A 26,442-nucleotide genomic window follows, 5' to 3' on the forward strand; every position below is an offset into this window, starting at 1 on the left:
ACGGAAGTGGAGGAAGCAAGAAGAATGAGTTGAGTAAAATTTGACTTATCTGACTGTTTTGTTTCGCTTAATCCAGTGCGCCTAATGGTCTGAAAAATACGGTATTTAAATAAAGAATGAATTTAAATTTTTATTTTAATTTCACTTTGCTGTGAAATGAATCTCTGAAATATGGCTCAGAAGCAGACGTGAAGATTACAGAAAAAAAAAAAGCTCCGTGATGACATAAAAAAAAATGCTTTTAGTAAATGTTTTATTGCAGAATGAGCAGATTTACATGGAAAAGGCACGAAGAAAACTATACACGTACAAATGAACTCTAACCTTTCCTCCTGATTGGCCTCAACACATCTGTTTGGGTAAAACTACACTACATACACTTTTACTGTTCTCTCATTAGCAACAAGCAATTCTCCATAAACTGAACTACTCTGCTTTAATCATTATTCATATTACAGTGCTGTGCTACAGTTCAGACAAAGACAGAAAACTTTCCTTCAGAAGATTAAGTGCATAAATGGAAACAAAATCAATACAATCAATGCCACAGTGAGTACAGGCTCATTTCTGTACATTTCCTTTTCTATGAGCATTTACATCTTTCATTTACAGTGTTTTCAGGGTGCTTGTACAAACAGAAACAGTCTGCATGTTTTTACTTTATTTACTGCTCACTGATCTGAACATCTTCTGTTGCTGATTTTTGGCGGTAAATTCTCAAACAATAGCCAGTGTTCAAATAATGTCTGAGCGTGCTCGTGACCAGCACGAACCAATCCAGTCACAGCGGGAACCATCACACCCGTGACTGTTAGAACACATCATCGCTTCAGTCCCAATGGTCACCTCACTGATTGGGTTGGGTGGTTTTCAGAGTGATCAAAAAGGACAGATTTTTCACATTAAAAGCCTTTTAAGAAAACAGATTACACTCTTTTCAACCTTTAATGTGAAAGGTCTGGACTCCTTAGTGTGAGTTGTTATTGTGATCCAGTTCAAAATCAAGTCCATGTGAATGTGTGCGTGTAACCTTTAAAACGTGAACTTAAACTTGTGAACTTCCTGTCCCACAGGGGGCGCACTCGAGCTCATCCAGACAGAATGCAACTCTGTGGAGCTGAAGAACAAAAATGCAGATTTTTCTGGGGTAAAATTTTTTCTTTTCCATCAGGTTTTCGATAGAATATACAGAGTTCAATTTGTAGATTCCCCTCCCCCGTTTTTTTCACGAGGAGGCTGATAGTAATGGCAATTACTCGACCTGAATATAGTCAGCAATCGCTGGCATCACATCACCTGCAGCTCGAACAGGTAAGATGACCAATGAGACAGAAACATGAGGCTACCTGTTGCTTTGGACGGGGCGTGATGAGTTCAACTACATTCATTTTGTGTTTTTACCCTCAGAACAAAGTCAAAGAAAGACTTTCAGATCTGAGCCATTACAAACACCTCAGCTGCTTCGGCTTGTTTCATTGGTTGTTACCTCTGCCTGAAAAACAACAGCATTTTTATTCATGTGCAAAAATGCTGATTACCAAATATCATTTCCTTGTAAGAAACCTGATCACTCACTCTGTGACAGATGTTCTTCATAAGTTATTTTTATAAAGTTATGTGCATTTCATTTTGCTTCTAGTTTTAAAATAATCTGAGAAAATGAAATCCCATCAAATAACTCTCTCAAAAACATTTAAATGTATATTTATCAGTCTGTTAGCATAGATGATAGAATAATATTCATTTAGTGAATTTCATTTTTGTAACAAGCAGTCAGGCATGTCTAAAGTACCAGGCTCAGTTTTAGCCTCTCCGTGATCTCACTGTGCCCAGGCACAGAGGGAATAATCCACGTGTGCAGGGTCAATCCCTCTTTGGAAATAAAAACACAGGATCAGCACTTCCTGTTTGCTTTTAGCCTTTTCCACAATCTTAACTCAAAAGACATAAATCCTGAATGTCTCGGCTCCACGAGTCTTCTTAGAGTGCAGTGTGTTTACATCATTACATCATGAAACGCTCCTATGTGTGACCTGACCGCAGTGATGAAGCGGAGAGGACCGGGCGCGGCACTGACGTTAATACTGCGAGGCTTTGCTTTGGAAACGGTGAGCGAACAGCTTTTCACCAACTAAACGAGTCCCCAAAGTGTTCATGTGAACTCCAGGCAAACATGGCAGAATATTGTGTGTGTGGGCAGTCCGGTGGGCGGTCGGTTTGTTTCTATGGAGATGAGCTGAGGAGTTCCTGTCTACGCCGCATGATCTCCACGAACTCCGCGCGGTCGGCTGCCGCCTGAGGATTGAGAGAGCAGCAGGCTGCGGTTTGAAAAAAGGATAAGGTACAGCAGAGGGAGGGAAGAGGCAGGGAAGGAAGGAAGGAGAGGAGCTGCGTGGAGCTCAGTGGGCGCCGCCTTCATCGAAAGACTCCACCCCTGAATCACAGGTGCTGGCTGCCAGTTTCTCCTGCCGCCTCCTCATGATCTCCTGCAGCTCAGAGCCTGCACTCTTCTGGAGACGCAGACGAAACAGAGACATGAACAAACACTCATCAGGATACAAACGCACATTTGATCTCGGGAAACTCTCGAGTGCCGCCTCGTGAGACGAGCCCATTTAGACAGCCTGCCTGACTCACGTGTCCGGCGCTTCCTCACTGCAGTTTAGTTTTCCACCAATAATCACGCACCACTTTGTTTTTGCTGAGCTTTACTGAAACAGAGTGTTCCTCTCCACAGATTACAGGTGGTCATCCAAGGTTAAAGGGAAATTTAAGAGAATAAAAAAAAAAAAAAAAAGTTCTCTTCTGACATTAAAATGCAAATTTGAGAAAATGAAAGGAAAAAAGAAATTACAGTAAAGCAGATCAACAGAAGCATCGCGACTTTAAAGACACGTTTCCATGAATCGTTTTTTCTTTAAAAAAAAAAAAAAAAAAGAAAAGAAAAAAAAGAAACTACGATGTAATTATAAACTTTTTTTCTTCAAGCTGATCTTAAGTTTGAATTTTGGTAATTATCCACAGCTTTTATCTACATCGGTCTGTTACCTTGGACAAACTACAAGCTCCTGCTTTCCTGGACCACCTCAGCCCGTTAGAGCGCCCCCGAAAGTCTCCCCTCGACCTCTGAGCTTTTCAAGCAATAAATGTAAAATCTACTGAGCGTCAGTGCCGTCGCTTTAGAAGATTTTTTTCGGCGCGTCGAGGTGAAATCTTCTGTCGGTCAGAGCCTAGCGGCGCCAGCTGGCTGCAGTTTGGTGTAAACTCAGCCTCGGGAAGCCTTTGGCGACTGCCAAGCTGCAAACAGCATGTGGATGAATGTGTCTACGGTGTGGTGTCAGGAAGCATGCTGGGTAACGGGATTTTCTGAAACTGGTGGCACAAACACCTGCTACACCAGAGTCTGTGTGTTCCCAGAGACGAGATGATCTGGAGCAGTTCGTTCACCGCAGGGAGAAAATATAGCGTTTGAGGCCGAAGTGCCGATATTTGTGCAACCAGCTGCAGGTGGAAAGAAGCTTGAGGTGTTCAGGTACGAGAAGTGATCAAAAAGATTACAGGAAGCAGCCAATTACAGGAAAAACCCTCATGCCACTGAAATTTAATCAGTTTGCTCTTCAGCGTCGTCTCATGTGCACCTCTGGACCTCTTCCAGATGTTTCCTGTTGTGACCTGTGAGTCCTCAGAGCTCAAATGTCACATTCACGTCTCATGTAACAACAGTAATACTAAATTAGCAAAGGAGAAAATTTTATTTTTACTTTAGTTTAATGAGTTCAAACTATTTCCCCTTTTTGTTATTATTTCAAAAGTCTATTTTCATATTTAATGAACTAAAATATTTTTTTCACATGTAGTTTTACTTTAATGAGCTTGCAAAAGGTCCAGAGGTCCTTCTGCCTGTAAGAAGATCTTACAGGCAGATTGAACAATTTTAGGCAAGTGTTTGGTTGACATCTGAAACTTTTTGGTCACTTTTTAAAAAAAAAAAAACTGTTTTAAAAACTGATCGAGGACCACAGACAGCTAATTTATACTTACCACACGCTTCAGTATTACAGGTGCTTTCACAGGTATATCGCCACTTTACTTATCTAAGATGGTATTTCAAACCATTCAGCATGGTCCATGTCTAGATTGTGGGTTCAGCAGCTGACCTGAATCTGGATGTTTTCAGTGTTTGTTTCTTTATAAAGGACAAACTAACAACAGTAGATATTAAATCTAAATTAAAATGTGTTTAAAAAATAAAAATATGAGCTAAAACTAACAATTGATGTGTTGGAGAAAGTCCTGAAACCCAGATCCGTACATGGAAAATGTGTTTACACATTTTACCAAAAGAAGGTGAAAATTACTACACATCCAGGTTTCTATGGGAGGGTGGGGCTGTGAGTTAGCAACAGGTGAGGGTCAGAGGTCAACAGGAAGGGCATTGTTCGGGAGCTGCTTCATTCAGGGAGTTTAAGAAGGACTTTGTGCACAGCCACAGCAGGAAGCCTAATGCTGACTACCTTAAAAATGCTGCTACACATGAAACATCTGGAGCCTCGTTCTGATGGCCAGATTCAGGAATTCTGAGAAAAGAAACTAGTCTGGAGTCCTGTGACAATATGAACAAATCCCCCGGTGCAACCGGTCAATGTTGGTCTTCATCTGTGGGCTAATTATAGACTATAAATCCAAAAGGGTAAAGAGAGCTGATGGGAAAGTTCTGTTAGATAAAAAACTCCCCAATATCAACAACCCAAATTCAAAAAAGTCTAACGCACTAAGACTCTTTTAAGACTTGTTCCCCCCAAATCAAGACCAACTAGTCCTAAGCTTGGGATACTTTTCCTAAGTTGAGAACAACAAGTCCGACAGAAGCAGCAGTTGCTGCAGCATCTTGGGCCCTTTTGGCTTCTAAGTCATGTCACTAATTAAGAGAAACAGTAGTCCAACAATCTAAATTCAAAACCTGTCCAAAATCGCCAACAGTCCCAAACCTATGGCCACATCAAGACCAGCAAGGCCAAGTCAAGAAGAAGAGCAAGACACAATAATGGTAAATGTTGATTCAATTTTTGTTGTTGAACTTAAAGTGGTTTATTGACCATGATCCCTAACCCAAGGGCCAACAATCCAAAAGTAAGACAGGTAAGTCCCAGTTAAGACCCCTCAAACATGCGCCTCACGCCAGGATGAACAAGTCTCGCGTTAGCCTGACATCTTCTGACCAAGTTTTAAAAAAAAAAAATTAGTACTAACAGATACTGGAACATGTTGGTACCCAGAGAGGACATAAAATTAAGGGTTTACTTGAATCCCATTAAGTATCTTAATTTTGTCATGAGTCATGGAGGACCTCCTGTTGAATACTACATGAGTCCTCCATCTCATGCAGTTTCCTTAAATCTGGCCAACAGAATGAAGCTGCATTTACATGAACACGATACCTTTAATGAGTGTGGTAACAGAATCAGAAGATCAAAGGAGGCTCAGAAGAAAACCTGCAGGTGGGAAACAGACACCAGAACACCAGACCTCGCCAGAGTTTGGCGACAGAAAGCTTAAAGACAGAAAAGATCGTGAAGAGGCCTCCAGCTTCCTGACACAAACACATGGCAGCAAACAGATTATAGAGATTAAAATCTCTGACCCCTCAGATTATCTGACAACGTCAAGATCAGGATCATAAGTGCTGCTGTTGTCTACAAATAATACACTTCCCTTCAAAGAAGTTTAGATTTTATTACAGGAAGTGATCTGATTTGTATTCCAGCACGAAACGTTTTAATAATAATAATAATAATAATAATAATAATAATAATAATACACCTCAGCAAGCCTCATCTGTCTGTTAACACCACCAGCCTGTTGGCTCCCTCTGGTGGTCAAACTCAGCGACTTAACCCTCTTTCATTTTCACTAACTTCAGTAATCAGTTAAATCGGCGCTGACATGTCAGATACTCAGATTTTGTTTTGTCCCTGTTTCCTGCTGCACGTGTTTGTCTGATGAACCAATCAGCTGTCAGGAAGCTTGGCCTCAACTAACAACACGATCTGATAAAATGCAGTAATAAAACCACACTGACAGACACTAAAGTGAACAATAACACGATTTCACCATCAAAGATTCATTTGTGAAAACGAATCTGTCCTAATACAGAACGTTTGCGTCAATGATCCTTTAATCTAAGAACATAATCATGATGAGGATGTCCCTAAGGAAGCTGTTTAAACTCAATAAAGGCAGGAAGTACAGGTCAAAATTAATTTTTAGATTATTTGAAACTTAAAGTTGTAGTTTGTCAGTTTTATTCTTTTAATATTCAAACTTTATTCGTTAAATATTGTGGCTTCATGGGATGCATGGGACTGACTCTTCTGTAAAGTATTATGGATGTATAATACAGTTATTATTGTAATGCAATCTTAAGCTATTTGCAGTTCATCTCCTTTAGTCCTTAAAGAAAAAGTTAAAGCCTTTTAATAAAATGTGTAAAGTCTAATTATTATTCTTCAAAAAGCTGAAATAAAAATCACAAAATATTCAGTGAAAAATCCAAAAGGTGATGTTTAAAAAAAATAAAAAAATAAAAATTACCCAGACTTTTTAAATAGTCAAAAAAAAGTCGGTTTTGTTTTTAAAAAATCTTATCCTGAACGTGAAATTAAAATAAATACATCAATTAAATGTATGAACTCATTAGTGAAATATAAAGATTATGAAACCTAAGACCATTTTAACTTCAGCGTTTAAATTATGCTTCCTGTTTTATAAGAATATATCCTACATTATGACTGCCTCATTCTCTAAATACACAAACTTTACTCTGAAAATATTTTAAATACGTTTGTGTTTAATTAAAATGTTTTTGCTGTTCTTGAAGATTTGAAGTATGAGGTTTGATTACTGTAGTTTTATTTCTAAAATATTCTTTTTTGTCTTCTTTTGCTTTAATCAAACCACACCTTTATTTTGAAATATTGCACACATTTCCTCAGAGTGACTTCCTGTCTCTGTTGCTTTCCTGCAGTTACTGACGTTTCTGCTTCCTTTACTTAAAATCAAACTGATTATAATGAATAGGAATAAATCTGATGGTGACGTCGGGTCTGAGCAGTGACACCCACCTCGAGCGCCGCCTTCTGCACGGTGACCTGACTGAAGACTCGGGCGCCGTCGTCAGGACAAACCGTCCTCAGCTCCTCCTTGTTGAGCGAGAAGAGCTGAGCGCCAGTGAGCACGCCGAGGCTGGTGATGGTGCTGCGCACACACACACACACACACACACACACACACACACACACACAATTATACCCTCTCCAAATACGTCCCCCTTTCCTTTTACAGTTTGTGGTTTCACACTACAATCATGAGATGGTTAAAAATGATGACGGGTAAAGAAAGTGACATCATTTTATTTATATGACCCGCTTTGAAGCATGAAAGTCACACTGTGGATTATTTTACTTTGAAAAACTGTCATTAAAGCTTCCAGAAGTGAACGTTTCCTGTTCTTGGTCAAAAATCCAAACGTTTTAGTCACATGACTGTCAGGATCATGCCCGATTGGTCACATTCAGACTTGAGTCCAGTTTGTGTTTTTCTGGTTTCCTTCCTACTCTAAACACAGGTTTAAACTTTAGGATCAACTGAGCGTGTGGGTCAGTGCGGGTTAAAGTAGCAGACTTACACGGGGCTGAAGCCTTTGGCCTCCAACCACGCTTTGACCTCTTCTGGTGTCGAGTCGTACGTGATGCTGACCGACGGCATGCTGCCACTGCGGGCGGGACCCTGAAACTTCTTCTGGGCGCTGCGACCGAGCGTCAGCCTGTGCATCAGCTCGTCCTGGACCTCCTCCATGTTCGACTTCCTTCCTACGGACAGAAACACAAACAGGGTTACCTGTACCACATCACCTGCCTCTGACGGTCTGGATTCTTTAAGTAGAAACATTTATTCAGCAAGTCTGAATATAAAAAGTATTCAAACTGATCACGGTTTGATTTCCTGAACTTTATTTAAAAAGGATGGGATTGTTTGTGTTTTTAGTCTAAAACAGGTGTTGGGGCTGAACAGCTGGATCAGCAGGTGTTTCTGGACTTACGGCTGCCAGCGGCAACAGCAGGTTTCTGGCTGTTTTGCTCCCTCATGGCGACACTGCCCATGTCGCTGGATGCATTGCTGTTCTGTCGGCTGACTGTGCTGCTGCCGGCGGCCAGCTTTGTGGGCTCGGCGGCTGGAGGAGGCAGTGGAGGCGTGGGGACCCTGGCGGGGGCGGGAGCAGGAGGAACCGGTGCGGGGGCTGGGGGCATTGGCGTGGCAACGGGTTTGCTGGGGACAAACTCTGTCCTTGTGGTCTGTTTCTGCAGGATACAGATGAGTTTTTCAATGTACAGTTGAGTATACAGGTGAGCATGTCTGTTCATCTCCAGCTCCATGTTTTACTCATGACTCCTCAAGAGCAGCTTTGCATGATTCACAGTTCAAAATAATCCTCATTTATCTTATTCGGCGCCTTAGCTGCAGCTCCTCCCTAAAAGCCTGCTTTCTTCTTATTGGCTGACTCCTGGAAGCCTGCAGAGGGGCAGCACATATTGTTTTCAGCTGTCTGTATAAAATAAATTGGATTTCTATCTCAGGAACTTTAAATTGAGCTCGCAATGAATCATTTTCCACACGCCATCAGGTCAACTTTGGGGGTGGGGCTTGCAGCGCTGAATATTCCTGATTGGTCAAGCCCTTCAGGTAATTTTAAGCCACCAGTATCTGCAGCAGCTTTTAAAACATTTTAAAGCACAGGCTCTACTTTCTCATCAGTCAGATTTTTCAAGGTCAGGGTTTAGGCTTCCTGCAGTCAGGGTTTTTCGACCCTCTGCTGGAACTTCAGGTGGTGTAAAAAAAGCACCTGGACTAATGACGAGACACCTCTGTGAACGAAGAAAAACTGTTTTGATCCTTGAAATATCTAAAGCGGTGGAGTCTGTTCAGAGCTGGAGGCGAGCAGAGTGCTTCCCTCGAAACAGCAACAATCAGAGTCTCAGTGGCGTTTACCTCATTAAGCTCTCCCAGTAATTGCTGCCAACAAGAAATGAGACAGATGATGGCGATGAGACGATGAATCAACATGTGTAACTCACTGCAAACTGACCCAGGGTCTGTGAGGAGCCACTACTGGTCACTAAGACTGACCTGATCCTAGAAAACCTCTTAAAGGGACAGCCCACTGCTTTATTTTAGCCTTGCTCAGACAACAGCAGCAACAACAGTAAATGTTTATTCAGCGATCTACAGCAGCGCCACGAAGAACCGAAGAAAAACGTCACTGAGTTTCTGTTGGCTTTGGCATTTTACACTGAAAACCTCCACAGGAAGTAAAGTATTAAAGATAATCCATCACAATTGCAATCCGTTAAACCACAGAAATTCCACCTTTAAAGATCAGCATGTTTACCCTTTTAGAATATAAGTAAAAATAAACTGAATAAATGTAAGTGTAATTGTTAAGAATTAAAAATGTATTAGCAACATTTCATATTATACTATAAATAATAACAATAATAATGATAATACAGTGGTCCCTCGCTATAATGGGGTTCAAATGCAAAACGGCGGTGAAAACTCGCTGTTTTGCAGATTTTTTTGTGTGCAATTTTGCATTCTTTTTTCTTTTTTTTAACAGCGCATTGTGTTCTGCGTCCTGATTGACAATGATTGGCTGTAGACCATGGGTTCCTTTGGTTTCATTCTATAATACTGGACTTATTTTTCTACGAAGGTTTGAACTTTGAGAGTGTTTAAGCAAGAGAGAAAAGTGTGAAAATGTTCGTGCCTGTCTGAGAAAAGTGTATAAAGTGTGTGTGAGGGATTTTACAGCCTTAAAACATCTATAATAATTGTAAAAAAAGTTGGCTACTTCACGGATTTCACCCATCACGGGTCATTTTTAGAAAGTAATAATAATAATAACAATAACAACAACAACAAGTAGTAGTAGATATTAGAACAATAAGTAAAATGTCCTTGGAGCTATGACGGAGCTCTGGGTCCTCCTGGTCCAGTCCACAGGACTGACTTTTAAGGACAGAGGAAAAACAGCTTTAATCTCTCTCTCAGCTGAGAGTCATTTCATAATTTAAAGGTAACCAGATTCGCTCAAACGTGACACTGTCCCTTTAAGATCACAGCAAATCAAACGCAGGAAGTGGAAACTACAGCGAGCTAGAAACACACACCCAGCTTGTCCTACCTTGAACAACTCAAACTCCCTCCTTGGCATCATAAGCTGATGATTGATCATAAAGACAGAACATGAATTGAGGTGACTGAGATGGGACAGGAAGTGAGCCGCTGCAGTGAGCGTCAGAGCGTGCGTTACCTGGACGGTGTGGCTGTAGATGGGCTCTCCTCGGCTGGTCATGTCCACCGCTTTGGTGATCTCCAGGATGTTGTTTGGCACGTAGCCCGTCGCACCGCAGCCGTTACGAACCTTCCACCACTGCTTTCTGTCGTCCAGCACCTGCCAGACAAGAGTCAGGGATTACTTCACTCAGTCTCCCCCTCCTCCTCCTCACTTCCTGCTGCGTATTTTCTGTTCCCATAGAGATGGGCATGTTTAATATGACATGAAGTCAGTGTCTACACATTAAAGCTCTGAACACTCAGTTTATCTTAGTTTTTTATACTCTTGGATCGCTTTGATGTCATCTTAGACACAGAAGCCCCACCTACCAGCTGTTAAAACCTTCTCCAGCCAATCAGAAAAGACCTGTTTTTAGGGGAAGGCACTTTCAGAGAGGAGGGGCCACAATAAGGTCTAGTATCAGCTACATGAGGATTATTCTGAACTGTGAATCATGCAAAGCTACTCAGAGTCCAGGAATAAACCACGAGCAGAAGAAAACTAACACGATTACCTCGACCACCTCGTCTTTAAGCACCGACAGCTCTGTGTTGTTCCTCCCCACAAAGTCGTACTTCGATTTGGCAAACATTTTGGGCTGCCCTCTGCCATCAGCGTCGAAGCCTCTGAAACACACCAACAAAGAAGATTTCAGTCCGAAAAAGAAACCGGACCCGAAGCAGCACAGCAGCTCCACGTGTCCAAACACCGAACTTTAAAGGTAGATCAGTTTCCGAGGAGGAACATCAGGTCAAACAAAAACCTCTTCTCACTTTAAGAGTCTGATCGGTTTGGATCTGACGCTGTGACGCTGCTGAACATCGTAAAAATGCGATGACATAAACTAAACGGCTGCAGCCGTGGAGAAATGTCCCACCGACAGATCAGAGGAGCGTCAGCCAGAAGAAGACAAAGATCATAGCGAGCAAAGAAGAAAACCAGCAACACAAAAACCAATCAGCAGCAGGAGGACAAACAGGAAGTGACAGAAGATTTATCAATATTTTAGCTGATTAAAGTTTACTGATCAATGATTATATTTCCTCACCTGTTTTATATTCAAATATAAATGAAATGTTCTGATGTTGATAATTAAACTGAGTCACATTCAGTAACACTTCATTAATGCATGTATTATTTTCAAAACAGTTACTTAACGTTAACGCCATAACTGCATTAATGCGGCAAATCTACATTAGCTCATTAACGCGGATCGCCCCGTGCGAGGCCTGCATAGAATCAATGCGTTAGTGCGGTTAGCTCGTTAACGCGGGTGGTTCATTAACACGTTAGCACGGGTCACTCGTTAACGCATTAGCAGAAAAAAAGGAAAATTAGATTTAAATTTTTCTTAATTCTGGTTTGTTATATTTTCTTTGTTTACACACATAGTTGTTTAACCTTTTATTACTTTTGAAATATCTTCATTTGAATTTTTATAATGAATTTCTATTTTCTGTTTTCTTTATTCGCTCATGTTTGAACTTCCTCTTTTCTTTAGTTAATTTTTTATAAATTTTGTTTTTATTTCATCTAATCATTGTTGATTGTTGTGTGATTTTTCTTTATTCTGCTGTATTGATTTTGCCCCTCCCAGGCCTCCATAGAGCAGAGCAAGCACAGCAGTGGGATCAGTTCTCCAGGGCGTCATGTGACCTGCAGTTACCGGTCTACACGGCGGCTGGCGGCGTGTTTGAAAGCAGCCACGGCCGTGTCCTGATCCAGGATCTGCATGCGTTTGTAGGAGGTGTTGGTGAAGGCATACCCGTCAACAGGGGGGAACCTCTGCAGCGCCACCTGCAGCAGAAACAGAAATCACACCACGAGTGAGTACCGCGTCAGCGAGAGACAAGCTTAACTCAGAGCCACTTTCACGTCCCGCCCCTTACCTCCTGAGCCACCCACGGCCTTGGGTCCTCCGGTCTCTGCAGGTTGGCGTTGGCGAGGCTTTCGGCAAGCTGAGCGAGCTCCTGCTCACGACTCGGGGTTGTCGCCGGCAACGCAGGTGGTTCCCAACCATCACGAAACCTCAGAACACATGGCGGGAAGTAGTGGTCCTTCGGCCACTCCAGCCTTTAGGAGACAAAGATGTTGATCAATCAACCAATTAAATCAGTCGACTGATCCATCGGTTACTTCCTGTCTGACCTGCTCTTTGTCCATCCGTCTCCCAGGGCAACCCACAAGTGTCTCTCCTCCGCCGTCCCTGAGGCATGAAGGAAGTCGATGGCGTCTCTGGTCAGCAGAGGAACAACAACGCTACGAGCCAGATCAACGCTGCCCGAAGCCTGGATCACCTGAGCAGAAGGAGGAGGGTGTGACAATAAAAACATTTTACTTACATTTACAACACTGTTTGGGGTTGTCTTAGGTGTAGCTGCTTTGGTGTTCCACCTGAAGGTCTGAGGGTGGAACTGAGACTGGAACCTGAGATTCAAGGTTGAAGCAGCAGTTGTGATATGTGACGGTGTTTGTGGACCAGCCATCACACTGATCTTAGGTCTCGAGTCCCTCATGCTCCTCCTCCACGTCAGGGGTTTGATGGGAGGAGAGATTCTGCCTCTCAGCTAAAGGATGGATGGATGGATAATAGGTGGAGCCTCTATCTTTCTTTAGTTCTTAAGGGTTTATTCCAGCTCCATGCCTGAAGTCAGAGCACATACAGGAAGTAGCTGTGTGAGGCGCTAACGGTGACTTACCATCTTTAGTGGCGTGAACAGGAAGTGGACCAGCTCCACAGCGCTCGGGTTCTGGATGTGGTCCTTCAGCTTCCCCTGCAGACGGAGCACAGAGAGCTCATGAGGCAAGAAGCAGGTTCATCACCAACAAAACTATTCAGTCAGTCTGACAATAAATAATCAATACATTTAACCTGCGCAAGAGAAAACACGGACAAAATATTCATTTATGATCAGTGAGTTTATATCAGCAAATAAACTGTGAGAGGAGGGAGGAAGAAGGAGGGAAGGGGAGGAGGAGGTAGGAGGTACCAGCTGGTTGAAGGCATGCTTGAACTTCTGCAGACAGTCGACAAACTCGTCTTCGCTCGGAGGTTTGGAGCGCAGTGTCAGGACACCCTCTGGTGGACACAGAACATGACAGAGGTCAGTTTGTTTAACTGAGGTCAGTCACAGGTCACATGACTCAGAGGAGGGAGGAAGGATAGGTGTTCCTGTCACTCACACTAATTTATTAAAACAGTTTGGAAATAAATCAATAAATGTATTGTTGAGGGATGCAGTAATTCAGAAATCTGAAGCGGCCTGATGGGAAACCGCTGCCAGTGAGCTGATCTCTGATCAGCACATCCCTCACTCTGGTTTCAGCAGGATCTGTCTGTGTGGACAGTACTGTATTGTAGTATCGGCACTTTTACTGCATATTTTGATTGGTGAGGCTCTGCTGCCTTCTCACCTCCGGGGCTTTTCTTCTTGCCCTTCTTGTTCTTCTTCCTCTTGGAGAGCTCACCGAAGGCCTCGGCAGCCTTCTGAAGTTTGGTGACGAAAAACTCAATGTCGTCCAGGATGTGGTTCAGGATTTGCTGCGAAAAGGAGAAGCTGTGCTCAGGATCTTTTAATGTTTGATTCACCTTCACGGTGGCTTGCAGGTTTCCTGTATGCGTTATTTAATGATTAAACCTGAACAACAGCGCAGCGTTCAGCGCTCTTAGCTCCCTTATGTAAGCAGATTTGCTCTCCAAAGCTTCCAAACTCTGATTATGCTTGAATGAAGCAGCCTTCTTCAATCGGCTTAAATCTTCTATTGTGCCACAACCCCGGGCCGACCTCAGATTCAAGTTTAGCTCCTCCAGCTGCTCTCAGATCAGCCTTGAAACTCCACCCACACATGGGACACTCACCACATCGCGATCTACGCGAGCTGCCGTCATCTCCACCGGCCCATTGTCCTGCGACAGCCGTCTATCGTCTGCTGCAGAAGGGAGAAAGCACATGTGTGAGGAAAACGTAACACCCGATTCATGAGAAAACATTAACGTGTGACTGAAAACCAACACAGACATTTTTATTACTACGTCCTATCTCCCATATCAGTCCCACACAGAGTCACATCACAGTAAATTGTCAAAGAAATAAGAAGCAGAATGATTCATCTGAATAAACTTTACCTGCAGCCTTTGTATTAAAAAAAAAAAATAAATATAAATAAATAAATAAAATCTCAGTATTTGTTGCTTTTACTATCAAAAAGAAAACAAAAGAACAAAACAAAAACCCATGTGAGCTTGAAGCAGCTGCGAAACAAGCCGCTTAAACTCCTCACACTTTAACCCAAATTTCTTCTGACTGGCTGCCCCTCACAATCAGAAGGTTTGAACCGCAGGTGACTGGGCTTCTAGCAAGTGACATAACTCACCCTCATACTGCTCATTGGTCCATGCCGACCAGGCTGCTGCACGACTCTTTACGTCCACCAGATCAGGTGACGGTGGCGGCTGGGGGGCAGGAGCGGAAGGGGGAGGAGGGATAATGCCATCACTCTTCAGGATCATCCTGCAGACAGACAGATCAGCCAATCAGCTTCTAGGATGAGAAACTGGGCTTAGTAACCCTCAGAGTGTCTCAGCTCTTACTTCAGGGTCTCCGGCCGTTTTTTCACTTTGCTTCCTTTGGCATCCATCATGGCACTTTCTATGTCAGCTTGGATCAGATTCGCCTATCAGAGAAAGAACATAGATCATTAAGTTGTTCATCAGGATGAAACACATTTATAACGTGACATCCGACTCTGTCCGAACAGGCCGGTATTGTTGGAGTCCCACAGGGCTCTGCCCTCGGTCCTTTGCCGTTTACATCAAAGCTGAATTTTAATCAAAGTTTTCATTTACTAGCAGCAAACAGGTTTCACAGCAAACTCCTTCATCACACAGTAAAGTCAACTTTAAAGTGTTTTAGGACTTTTGGCCCTCAGGGCTAGCTTAGTGTCTTGCCCAATCAGAGGCTGTTTACTTTGATTTCGTCGCACTGGAACAGGTGGAGGTCGGGTTTGACCTGACCCGGCTCTTTGCAGATCAGAGCCAGGATGGAGTCGTAGCTGCAGGCGTTCATCACGGCCTGGCAGTGCTGGATCGAGCCAATCTGGAAGTTCTCCAGCTCGTTCTGAAGGAGAAAAACCCACAAGTCAAAGTCGGAGTGGGTCACACTGAGCTTAAAGCTGAGGACACACTGAGAATCAGTGTTCTTTTTTTGCCTTTTGTAATTAAAACGAACAAACAACCCCCCCCCCAAAAAAAAAAACAAAGCCAAAAATAAATCCTTGTTTTTAGCCTCACCTTTGTTCCTAAGTCGATGAGGCTCACCATCTTCTCCTCCACCTGCAGCAGCATCTCCTGTGTCCACACCTTCCCTTTAGCATCGAGCAGACGGAGGCGTCTGATGCCGTCATCCACCGTGATCATCCCGTCTTTGCGGTCCAGCACAAACGTGGTCAGGTGCTGAACAGACAGATTTAGAGTAACGGCAGGAAACTGAACGTCAGCAGGACATCAGGAGATTCAAGCGATCACAGTCACAAACATAACAGCTTATGTTTTTTATAATTTGAGTGGTGATTTTTGGTCACTTTGTATGTGAAAACCTTAAATTTGAACACGTTTGGTTTGATAAAATGCAAGGCAAGAGGAGCAGGCGTGAGCACCAACCTCCACGTGATACTGCGATGTGTCTGTCAGGCTGTTGATGCTGGTTTTGGTGTAATGTTTCCTTTGTTCTGTTAAAAAGAACAGAAAAAAAACTCTTATTCTGGACTATGAATATCATGTTTATGTCTCCCTAAAGTCCCCCTGGGAAGCTGACTGTGTTCATAGTTCATGACTGAAGCTGGAATATGCTTTGATTTTATGGACTCAGAGAAGGCTTGAGGAAACTGGAGCAGCATAAAACCATCTTCTCATTACAATGACCTACAAGTGACACTAAAGTACCACACATGACGATGCGCTGAATTAAGCAGAGAAGAAGAGTGAACCTGGACATGTGATGGATTAAAGGTGGTGTTTGCAGGAGGACGTCAGTAATTCAGATGCTTCAGAGCCCCTCCGGAAGGAGGTGACAGATGTTATCAGCTGTGATGAGTACAAAGAGGCCGCTGAGAGCCGCAGATAAGAGCCAAATCTGCATCGTTACCATTATCTCCACCCGGCAGGAGGACCGGCAAACATCAGCACACAGCTGCTCACAAATCAGCGGCAAAGCGGCAGAACAACAGCCAACAGCAACGTCCTTGCTAGAGTCCATGTGTCGTTTCAGTTTTTAAACAAACTCATCCACATGTGCACCAACAGGTAACAGGTTCACAGATTACCCATAATGCTCCTCTCCACCAAGCGCCAGGACGTTTGGCTTTTATTTGTGTGAAAACAAAAACAGCATTGAATCCTTCAGCTCTCATCACAGAGGAACGACCTGAGCTCAGGTTGGAGCTTCTTCTTCACTTGAATAAATTTCCTGTCCACACACGGAGGAGGGATCACATGAAAGTTTTGCCTTAAAGTCCAGCTGTGTGTGTGCGTTTTGGACTTCCTGCAGGTTAGGGGGCGGGGCATACTGGCTTTGTTGAGACTGTGAGGGACGCCATTCCTTCATTGGTCCCAGGAAATGTTAAAGTGACCTATGTGATCAAAACAGTTGTTTAATCTTGGTTACATGATCAAACACAGTGCTGACGTCTCTTTGGTGACCTGAAGCCTCCTCGGACATGGCCAGCAACTCCAAACAGCCCCTGGGCGACTGACAGGGATCAGAGTGAATTAGCAAAATAAACCTGGCAATGAAATCCTGAGCAGAGCTGAACGTTCAAAAGTTTGGAGAACAGCAGCCGACTTGTATCCCACGAATGACCCGAGCAGCCAGAGTAACCAGATCCTACCATCACTGAAAACATGTCTCAGAGGAAACACTGAGCCTCTGACGGGGTTAACCCTCAGCCGTGCAAATCCTGTTTGGAGTCTCTGGATGCTGCAGATCTTCCTCCTGCCTCAGACACGGTAGAAAGTTTCAGCAGGAATCGTTCCTGCAGTGAGAACATTCACACACACAGCAGCTCCATAATCCTGCAGCTCCTGATCACATCACATTTACCTCACACTCAGCCTTAACTCAGCGCCTCCAACTGAAGTTTATATCAACAGTAGGCCCACTGGACAGCTGTGGTAAATGTCAACGTGAACATAAACTTTGATTTCCTGCTGATGAACTGAGGATGCCTCAGTCAATGGCTGAAGAGTCTAAAGCTGGAGGTCTGAACTTCAGTCACATGTTCACTGAGGTAAAGTTCACTGTGACGGAGATCATAGGAGATAGAGACCAGGAGCTACTGCACACGTGTTCACAGTAAGACCTGAGGGCTAGCTCACACGAATCAAATATCTGTCCCATTACAGATGTTTGACAACACGAGTCGTACCCCTGGGTCTGGACTTCAAACCTCTGTCTGAAGATAATTGATGCTTCACAAGAAACATCGACTCTGCAAACACGTAACGCCCAAACGAGGCAAAACACGACACACACACACACACACACACACACACACACAAAAATACTTATTTTCATATCTTAGTGGGAATATCTAATTGACATAATGCTTTCCCTAGCCACTTACCCTAACTATCAAAAATGAATGCCTAATCCTAACCATAACCTAACTGTAACCTTGACACTAAAACCACATTTTGAGTCTCAAAATGCCTTCAATCTCATGGGGACAGCCTTTTGTTCCCATAATGGACTGTTGGTCCCCACAAAAATAGTAAAATTCCAAGTTTTGGTCCTCACAAAGATATGTAAACGTGGTACACACGCAAACAAAAACACACACACGTCTCACTGTGACTTTTCTTTTTGTGTTTGGCAGACGAACGAAGAAAATAGATTTCATCAGATCCTGTGAACAAAGATAAAGCAGATAATGAGGTCATGGATCATGTCTAATTTCTCTGAAACCCAATAAATCAAACAAACATTCACAGAGGATTTTTACCTGCTCAGGTTCAGTTCACCTGACTCACCTGGAGTCTCAAACTCAACTCCAAGTCTCAGTTTGTTTCAAGAATAAAAGCACCTAAATTTGAAGTAATGAAGACTACAGCATGTGGTGTTCAGAGAAATCTGTGCATGTTGTTTAGTCCTCACTGACGTCATGACCTTAAACCATTTCTAACATCAGCTCCTCTCACAGGTAATATTCACACCTGCAGACACCTTACAGTCAGCTACCCATTGTACCACCCCGATCACGGATGTCATCTCTGAACCAAGCTTTATTATAAATGAGGTCCAGAATGATCCAGGACGGCCTCACTATTTCCCAGGAGGAGGAGGGAGAAGGGAGGAAGGAGGGTCCTCACCGTAAAGAGCTTTGGCACTGGTCTTGGCTTTGTGCGTTGCAGGCTCTGGAGATGGAGCATCATGGCCGCTGGGACAGAAAGCAGAACAGAGTTAGGAAGTCAAAGGTCAGAACTGAGATCAGCTGATGATGCAACCAACAGCAGCTTCTGATTGGACGCCAGGTGATACCCGACAGGGATACTGCGTGAGTGTTTGGTTTTATTTCACTTCATCTCTGGAGGTGTCCGAGTTTGGCTTCTGTTACAGTTTTATTTATGATGTCACTTCCGGCGTCCCCTCCTGTGCTGATCTCAAACCGGCATCCCGCCTGTGTCACTCGATACTTTTGCACGTTCACACTTTAATTCGCCGCATGAAGACGTTTATAATGAATGAGCGCGATTACAGACTACATCAGAGCCACGCCGGCACGAAACCTGACACCTTACAGGAAGCGCAGCACAGCAGCTGGTCATGTGACACACCGCTGATGATTGCCACACAAATGAATCTGTGCCAGGAACTCACAGGAAGTTATTCTTATGAAGTTATACGCGAGATCCTCTTTAAATGATTATTGATTTTATAAATAAATAAAATCAATAATCATTGACTTCAGATCAATATCCAGTCTCCATATATGACTCCAAGCCAGAGAAATTAGCTGGTCTACCCCAGATTATCCTCTTATGTGGACAGGGACACGCTGATATTTTTAGGGCTGGGGACAGTGAATAAACACACGAACCAGGAAAAACAGAACGGTCCTGCTTCAGAACCAGAAACCATGAGATCCGGTCTCTGCTCCTCCAGAGGTCAGACAGCTGCTTCTTGTCCACATCTCAGTTTATTTCTTAATAACACCGTCACAGAAGCAGATGCCTCGGTATAGACGTAACGGAGACCAGTAAAGCTCCTGAAGCGTGTCCGGTTTGAGTTTTCATTAATTTTTAATCTGAGGTTTTCTCAGAGAGAAGCTGAGCTGCAGTAATATTTAACTTCTACTGCTGCGAGACGAGAAGCGTCAGCATGGAGAAGAAACTCAGAGACGCTTTCAGTTGGCCACAAAATCCTCCAAAAACTGTCATTTTACAAACAAACAACAAAAGTTCTGACTTAATCATTAAAACTGTTTAATGGGCGCTACTCAGTAATAACTGGAATTATTAACAAAACTGAACATTGTCATGCACACTTCAAATACATTTAAAATTGAAACTGTAAATATTTTTTAAGCTTTACCAAAGACTATACAAAAGTATGTTTTAAATAATAATTACTATTTTATAATAATTTATAAAACAAGACTTACTAATGAAAGATTTCAGTCTTTACAAATAATCTGCAGTTACAATTAAATTTACTCAGAGTTCATTTACATCACAAATTTATGGTTGTATTTTATGTTTGTTTTTTTTTTAAAGTTGCAGTTTTGTAATGTTTTTTTTTTTTCAAATCTGTTGAATATTTAAAACTAATACTTACCAAATTGTTTAAACTATTTAAAAAATAGCCACAAAATACACACATAACAAAAATTGAAACTGTTCAAAATAAAATGTTTTATACATTAACCTCAGTTATTTACTTAAAGAATTGATGGACGAAATTTACCAGAGTCCAGTAAAAGCTCAGTATTAAAATAAAACTTTCAAACCTGAAGAGATTCTCCTATTTCAGAAACAATCAGTGTCACACTGATCATAAACAGCACAGGTTATGCCTCATATCAGAGTAAGCATTATTAACAGTGTTTCACATTCAAAAAGTGGCCATGTGAGCTAACGTGGCTAACATGGCTAATAGCAGAAAAGGCTGCTGGGAAACTCACTTGATGGGCGAGCTGTAGGAGCCGAAGACGCCCGAGGCGAGAGCTGGAGGTTCGTATCCGTTCATGCTGCTTCACGGTGGACCATCAGCTGGAAGAGACGCAGACGCACCATGAGTCACATGACCACACTGCAGGGTCAAAGGCTAGCTCCGGGTAAATGTAATACATTTATCTGCTGTGACCAAACATCTGCACAAAGCTCATACCTCCTGACACTACTGGAATGCACTGGTGCCGTTAAACCACAATTTTATTGATATATGCTGAGGCGTCAAAACTCATCACTTCACTAAAACTAAATTAGTGGAAACGGCACAAAAAAGGCCAAACAGCAGCTCTTCAGAGGCCTGTGGGTCCCCTAAAACTATAACTCCTAAAAGCTGAAAATGAAGCTGCCACGCTGCCGTTCCTCTGACATCCAGCAGAGGCAGCAGTGGTTCAACCTGTAAGGTATGGACGCTACGATGACAGAGCAACCACCTGACCGCCAACATGGCTGCTGCGAGTACTGCCAGAGCATCCAGGATGGCTACTGAAACGCGAGGGTTTAATCTGGATGTTTCTGAGTGCTGAGTGGTGAGTCGCCCTCAGAGAGTTCATCTCATTAATGGCTCGTTGGGTGTTCCCCGCGGAGCGGCAGGGAAATTAAAACTGCGTGGCACACAAAGGGGGCCCGAGCAGATTTATGGCAGTTAATGACACAGTATGTACAGTGCAGCCACGCGTGATTACTTTTCCCACAGCGCCATTCAGCTGGGACTCATAGCCATGGTAACCAGGCTTCAGCCATACTGTTTGTGCTGCAGAGGAGGAAAACCTGTGAGACCGCAATCAGGGAGAGATGAGTCCACAGCAGGAAGTGATGTAACGACAGCAGAGTGAAAATACCAAAACACCATCTCAAAACACACTGGTTAGCGCCTCCAATCATGAGCCCTCGCGGGTGACAGCAGCAGAAACATTAGGACACAAAGGTGAGGAAGAGTCAAGGTATAGGCATTACAACTCAAACCAACTGAGACCAGGGCCAAGGCCGGATCTGTGACCTCATCGAGACCCTGCCTCCAGCGTGACAGGAAGCCATCACGACCCCAAAATCCACAGCTTAAAGGAGCCAAATATACAAGGCGCCGTCAATGTTTTCAAAAGGTACAAAGACAGCAGATACAGAAAGCAATGAAGAAGAACCAACCACATAATCCGCTGTGTGCTTCTCCACTAAACCAACACAATCCAAACGCAGGAAAACCGCCACTGATTAATGACGTTCAGGAAATAAAATTTTTGAAAATCCAGTTCAGCTCTAAATGTTCATCTCTGAAGGCCGTGATGTCTCTGGTGGGCGGTGACGCTACTACAGGATCGTTTGAGTGTTTCGAAATTTGAATGATCATTTAAGTTTTACTCCACCATCAGCATCTGGCTTCATTCTACACTGATTCCAAATTTGTCAGCCTGACTTCAACTTGCTCACCTGAGCACGTCCACCCACCTGTGCAGCCCCAGTGGCTTTAAATCCTCATCATTACTCCCACAAAGCCCCGCCCACTCTCTGATGGATATGAAGTTAATTTTCCACCAACCTCCTCCTGACACCCCAGGAAGCTGAAGGGGTCAAAGATCACACTGGTTAGGCTCAGTTTTGTCATCTCTATTTGCTCTGGGAGGAGATGCGGTCACCACGGCGAGAGCCACTTCTTTTCTCACTTATCTGAGGCGGGGCATCAATGGCACTGTGAGGTCAGCAAGCTTTACGATAACGAGGTGTTTACAGCATGATTGTTTAAATAACGTTTCCTGAACGTTTCCCAGTATCCTTCACTCAGCAGGAGGAAGGTGGGGATTAGGTGTGTGTGTGTCCATGTAGAGTTAAAGCTCCTTACCGATCCTGTGACACACACTTTAATCCTTTAAATGCCATGTGGATTTCAAAGTAAAAGCACACAGATTTAAACTGGTTTGTAGTGCTGGGCGATATGACAATATATATCGTGTTAACGACAGAAAAATGGCTATCGTGCCATTTGTCTTCTATCGTTTCTAACCTAATTTTATAAATTATTACATAAAATATATAATTAAATAGCCTGTGGCAAATATATTAGTGTTGTCTTCTCACTATACATACTCCATTTTCTCTTGCATAAAGTATAAAAAAAAATGTTTTTCACAAAGAAACTCCATCTTGTGGTTTTGCGACATGGTGCTGCTTTACGTGCACCAAGATTTGCAACATGCTTTACGGTAACTCAAAACAATGGACGCGCGACAGGTTGCAGTTTCATGCCCGGACATTCAACAGGACGCCTACACAGGCAGCTCAAGAAGAAGCACTTTTACCAAAAAGAGGGGGTACATCTGGGATTTGGTTATAATTTTTAAAAAACAAAACAAAACAATAAAATAAAAGTGAAGGCCACAGCTGTTTTCATTTGTTACATTTATATTGCTGCACGTTTGTCATTTGTGACAGTTCCGTTAAATGTCTCTTCAAAATAAAGTTGGAGAAAAGAAACTTTTCAGAGAATAACTGGAAACGTGGTAATAATGTGATATATATCGTTATCGTGATATAAAATAATTCATATCGTGATAAATATTTTTTCCATATCGCCCAGCACTACTGGTTTGTGTCAGGAAAAGAAAAAGAAGTTCACTTTGATTCTCGCTGTGAGTCCCACCTAAAAGCCCCTTCAGTTACCCACAATCCATTGGTCAGTCTTATCAGGCTACAAAAAATAAAATGCCATGTTTATTATGAGTGTACATTATGAATATAGGACACTGTGATGTCACAAAAATATGGATGTGAGGACAGGTCGGCTTTCAAAGGAACTCCAGCTGTGAATAATAAATGTGTTGAGGTGAGCGGCGGGAGGAGAGGAGAGTGACACGTTAAAGAAAAGAGATGAAGCGGGGAGTCACCAGGCTGATAAGAACGTTCTTGTCGGTCACTCATTAACTGTATGTTTGATCTGGGAGGCGTTTCCACGCCGACACTCAGACACTGGAAAAACACTCTGCTCGGGCTGCCACGTGCTCTGGGCCTCTAGACCTGGAAAGGTCTGACATGAAGCAAGAACCATGAGACTCCACCCACATAAAAGAGATGACACTGATGTCAGGGTTCAGAAGGTCACCGCAGCACCGTCAGCTTCCCTTCATCTTTACTCCGACAACAAACATCCACCTCACAGCGTTCCCCTGAAACAAATTCAGGATCAACTTCTAATACAAGTGAAGGTGGAGAAGAACACACACCCTCAATCCAGTGCTCCGCTCACACTGCATCCATGTTTCAGAGAGAAGACATTTTCTACAACTCCTCCTCCTCCTCTTAGTTTGAATCTCAGAGTTTTTCCCGTTTCCTCGCTGATGTTTCTCAGTGCAGATGGTGAACGAGCTCTGCTCATCTCTCAGATATTAAACTGCTTGGGAAACAGCTGTTACCATGGAAACTGCTTCTGGTGTCTGCCGCTGCCTCACAAACCATCAGCTGACACAGGAGAGCCATCACCACGTCTCATCCGCTCAATCACAACTTCATCACCGTGCCCCTCCAATTTTCAGTTTTCCAGTCCCTGATCTCGGATGGTGGTCATGAGTCATGTGACTGGCTTCACAGTGAGGAGCCATTGATTAACGTTCTCCGATTGGTCTGTAACCCAAATACTGAGCGTGTTCTGCAGCTTCAGCAGGAGGAACAGTTTGATGCCTCAAAGTTCACTTTCAAATCTTTTATGACACGTTTATTTTCATGTTCTCTAGTTTTATATTTTTATCACGCTCGTTTTCTGTAAATTATTTTGACTTCTTTAACTCTTTTCTTTATTATTTTATTTACATTTGTGAGAATCTTTCTTAGGTGGTGTATTATTTTTTTAAAATCAGTTTTCATGACTTTCTTGTAACTTCAATTATTTGCAGTGTTTTGTCTCATTTCCAATTTTATTTAATCATGTCTCTTTAGATTTCCCTGGTTTCTTTTTCTAGCAAGTACCTTTAAAAACATAATTTCATTCATTTATTTCTTTATTCTTTTATTTTACAGTGTTATTTTTAATCAGTTTTTAAAGATTGTTGCAGATTTGAATGTGAACTGTATGTTGAAGAAACACTTTATTAAATAAAAATGTAAAACAAAAATTGCCTCAGTGATCGGGTCACTGACACCAATTCGCTCACAGCTTCATCACCTCCGGAAAAGATCCATACTCATCAGCAGTGACCGTGTGGCACTGACATTGGACGCTGCAGCATGTGTTCGCCAGCTGACCCGCTTTCAGACCCACAGCCGGAGGCACCTTTCCACCTGCAGTTTGTTCAAGAGCAGGTCCGCGAGGGCCGGCACAGTAAAGGAGGCTAAAAATAATCCTGAGTAATCCTGAAAGTGCTGAAGTCTTCATTCCTGCTCAGAGGGTCACGGTGCCCATTACAGGCGGCCTCGTTACACCGGCTCACAGCAAGGGAGTACCGAGGAGCACACTGCACAGAGCGAGTGGAGAGTGGCTCGTCTCTGTGAGAGTGAGTTTCAGTGAACAAGTGCATCTACAAACACACCGAGCATCATTGACTGACACAGATTGTGGCAGGCACGGCAGCAGTCACAACCATGACCTGCTGACATCATGGAGGTCACACTGAAGGGCGCTTCAAACAGGTTCAGCAGAAACTTCCTCCAGTCAGAGCCACAGAACTGAACTGATCTCAAAGAAGTTCTGAGCTCTGATTACACCTGCTGCTAAGCACAAATATGCCCCGTGGGCCTCCTGATTGGTTAATCCACCTCGTCAGCAGGTATTTGAGACAAAAGCGGAAAAGAATAAAGAGGCGTCCACGCCGGCTGGGTCACTGAAGCCTGTCTGACTTTGGCTCTGTGACGTTAACAATGAGGTGGAAGAGAGCTGAGCACGCAAACCCAGACTGATGTTATTACTGAACCAGACACACACACACACACACACACACACACACACACACACACATATATATACACACACACCCCTACCTCTGACCTCCACAAACCAACAAAGCTGCTCTGTTTTGTACCAACATGATGATTTAAACCCTGAGGACAGACAGGAAACCTTTGGCACCGTGAGCTGAACCGGCTCAAACTGCCAAACTGCAGCCTCAGAGTGACGACTGCAGCGGATCCAAAATCGCAGCATAAAAGCAACTTCCTGTTGTCTCCTCAGGAGCTCGGATACAATATTTTGTGCCACGTGGATCATTCACAGACATTCAGTCCCCGTTTATTGGTCCTAAATTCTGTTCAGGTTAGGATAAACCCCGCCCACTCACATCAGCAGTTCTCTTCGCTTCCATTGGAGGGAGTGTCAGTCACTTGTCTGACTGAGGTTTGGGTTTAACAAAGATCTCCTCGGGACTCAAAACATCTGGCTGCAGATGCTGTGATTCATATATAAACTCAGATCATTGTGACCTGAGACCACCAGTTTGTGAGAGACAGCCAATCACAGGAAGCAGCTTTGAAAGGGAGGAGCTAGAACTTGGAGAGCAGATTATTCTGAATCCAGAAATTGAACCGCGGAATCCTTGCAGCAGACAAACCCACAGACGGCGTCTTCTCAGACCACAAAGCCTCGGTAACAAACCAAGCGAGCACCTACCTGTCCAAGTCGTCCACAGGTGAGCGGAGTGTGAGGTCGACGCCGCAGACGGCTCGAATAAAGCTGCTCTGACTCCAAGCATCATGTGGCGGATTAGCGAGGATCCAGGGCTTGGTGCAGCACCGGGATTCGCTGCAGCAGCGAGTTGGCGTCCAGGATCCTCTGCTTTAAGCCTGACTAATCACTAATGACGGACAGGTGGGGGATAGGGAAGGGGCGGGGCTTCCAACTGACAGGTGG

General features: G+C 43.4%; 1 protein-coding gene across 4 annotated transcripts in view; it reads right to left on the reverse strand.

The window, feature by feature from the left end:
* Window positions 1-236: 236 nt before the first annotated feature.
* The window catches only part of eps8a (EGFR pathway substrate 8a, signaling adaptor), a 30,548-nt gene continuing 4,342 nt past the window's right edge, over window positions 237-26,442 (reverse strand). The window contains exons 2-24 of one of the 4 annotated variants that reach the window (XM_035907437.2): window positions 20,570-20,657; window positions 18,759-18,826; window positions 16,053-16,120; window positions 15,684-15,845; window positions 15,361-15,510; window positions 14,985-15,067; window positions 14,768-14,904; window positions 14,253-14,323; window positions 13,808-13,934; window positions 13,384-13,472; window positions 13,093-13,167; window positions 12,542-12,690; window positions 12,283-12,466; window positions 12,060-12,190; window positions 10,908-11,019; window positions 10,370-10,510; window positions 10,241-10,276; window positions 9,046-9,069; window positions 8,099-8,357; window positions 7,685-7,868; window positions 7,122-7,254; window positions 5,439-5,492; window positions 2,468-2,510 (exon numbers count right to left, since the gene is read on the reverse strand). In XM_035907437.2, coding sequence (XP_035763330.1) covers window positions 5,481-5,492; window positions 7,122-7,254; window positions 7,685-7,868; window positions 8,099-8,357; window positions 9,046-9,069; window positions 10,241-10,276; window positions 10,370-10,510; window positions 10,908-11,019; window positions 12,060-12,190; window positions 12,283-12,466; window positions 12,542-12,690; window positions 13,093-13,167; window positions 13,384-13,472; window positions 13,808-13,934; window positions 14,253-14,323; window positions 14,768-14,904; window positions 14,985-15,067; window positions 15,361-15,510; window positions 15,684-15,845; window positions 16,053-16,120; window positions 18,759-18,826; window positions 20,570-20,634 — 2,460 coding nt within the window. In that variant the 5' untranslated portion in view covers window positions 20,635-20,657 and the 3' untranslated portion in view covers window positions 2,468-2,510; window positions 5,439-5,480. Of the gene's footprint in view, window positions 2,511-5,438; window positions 5,493-7,121; window positions 7,255-7,684; window positions 7,869-8,098; window positions 8,358-9,045; window positions 9,070-10,240; window positions 10,277-10,369; window positions 10,511-10,907; window positions 11,020-12,059; window positions 12,191-12,282; window positions 12,467-12,541; window positions 12,691-13,092; window positions 13,168-13,383; window positions 13,473-13,807; window positions 13,935-14,252; window positions 14,324-14,767; window positions 14,905-14,984; window positions 15,068-15,360; window positions 15,511-15,683; window positions 15,846-16,052; window positions 16,121-18,758; window positions 18,827-20,569; window positions 20,658-26,442 lie in introns of all 4 variants that reach the window. The other 3 variants (XM_087830782.1, XM_006781070.3, XM_035907432.2) reach the window with 3 other exon arrangements.

The sequence above is a fragment of the Neolamprologus brichardi genome, chromosome 17 (assembly GCF_056152115.1).
Source record: "Neolamprologus brichardi isolate AB-2024 chromosome 17, ASM5615211v1, whole genome shotgun sequence".
Classification (NCBI taxonomy): domain Eukaryota; kingdom Metazoa; phylum Chordata; class Actinopteri; order Cichliformes; family Cichlidae; genus Neolamprologus; species Neolamprologus brichardi.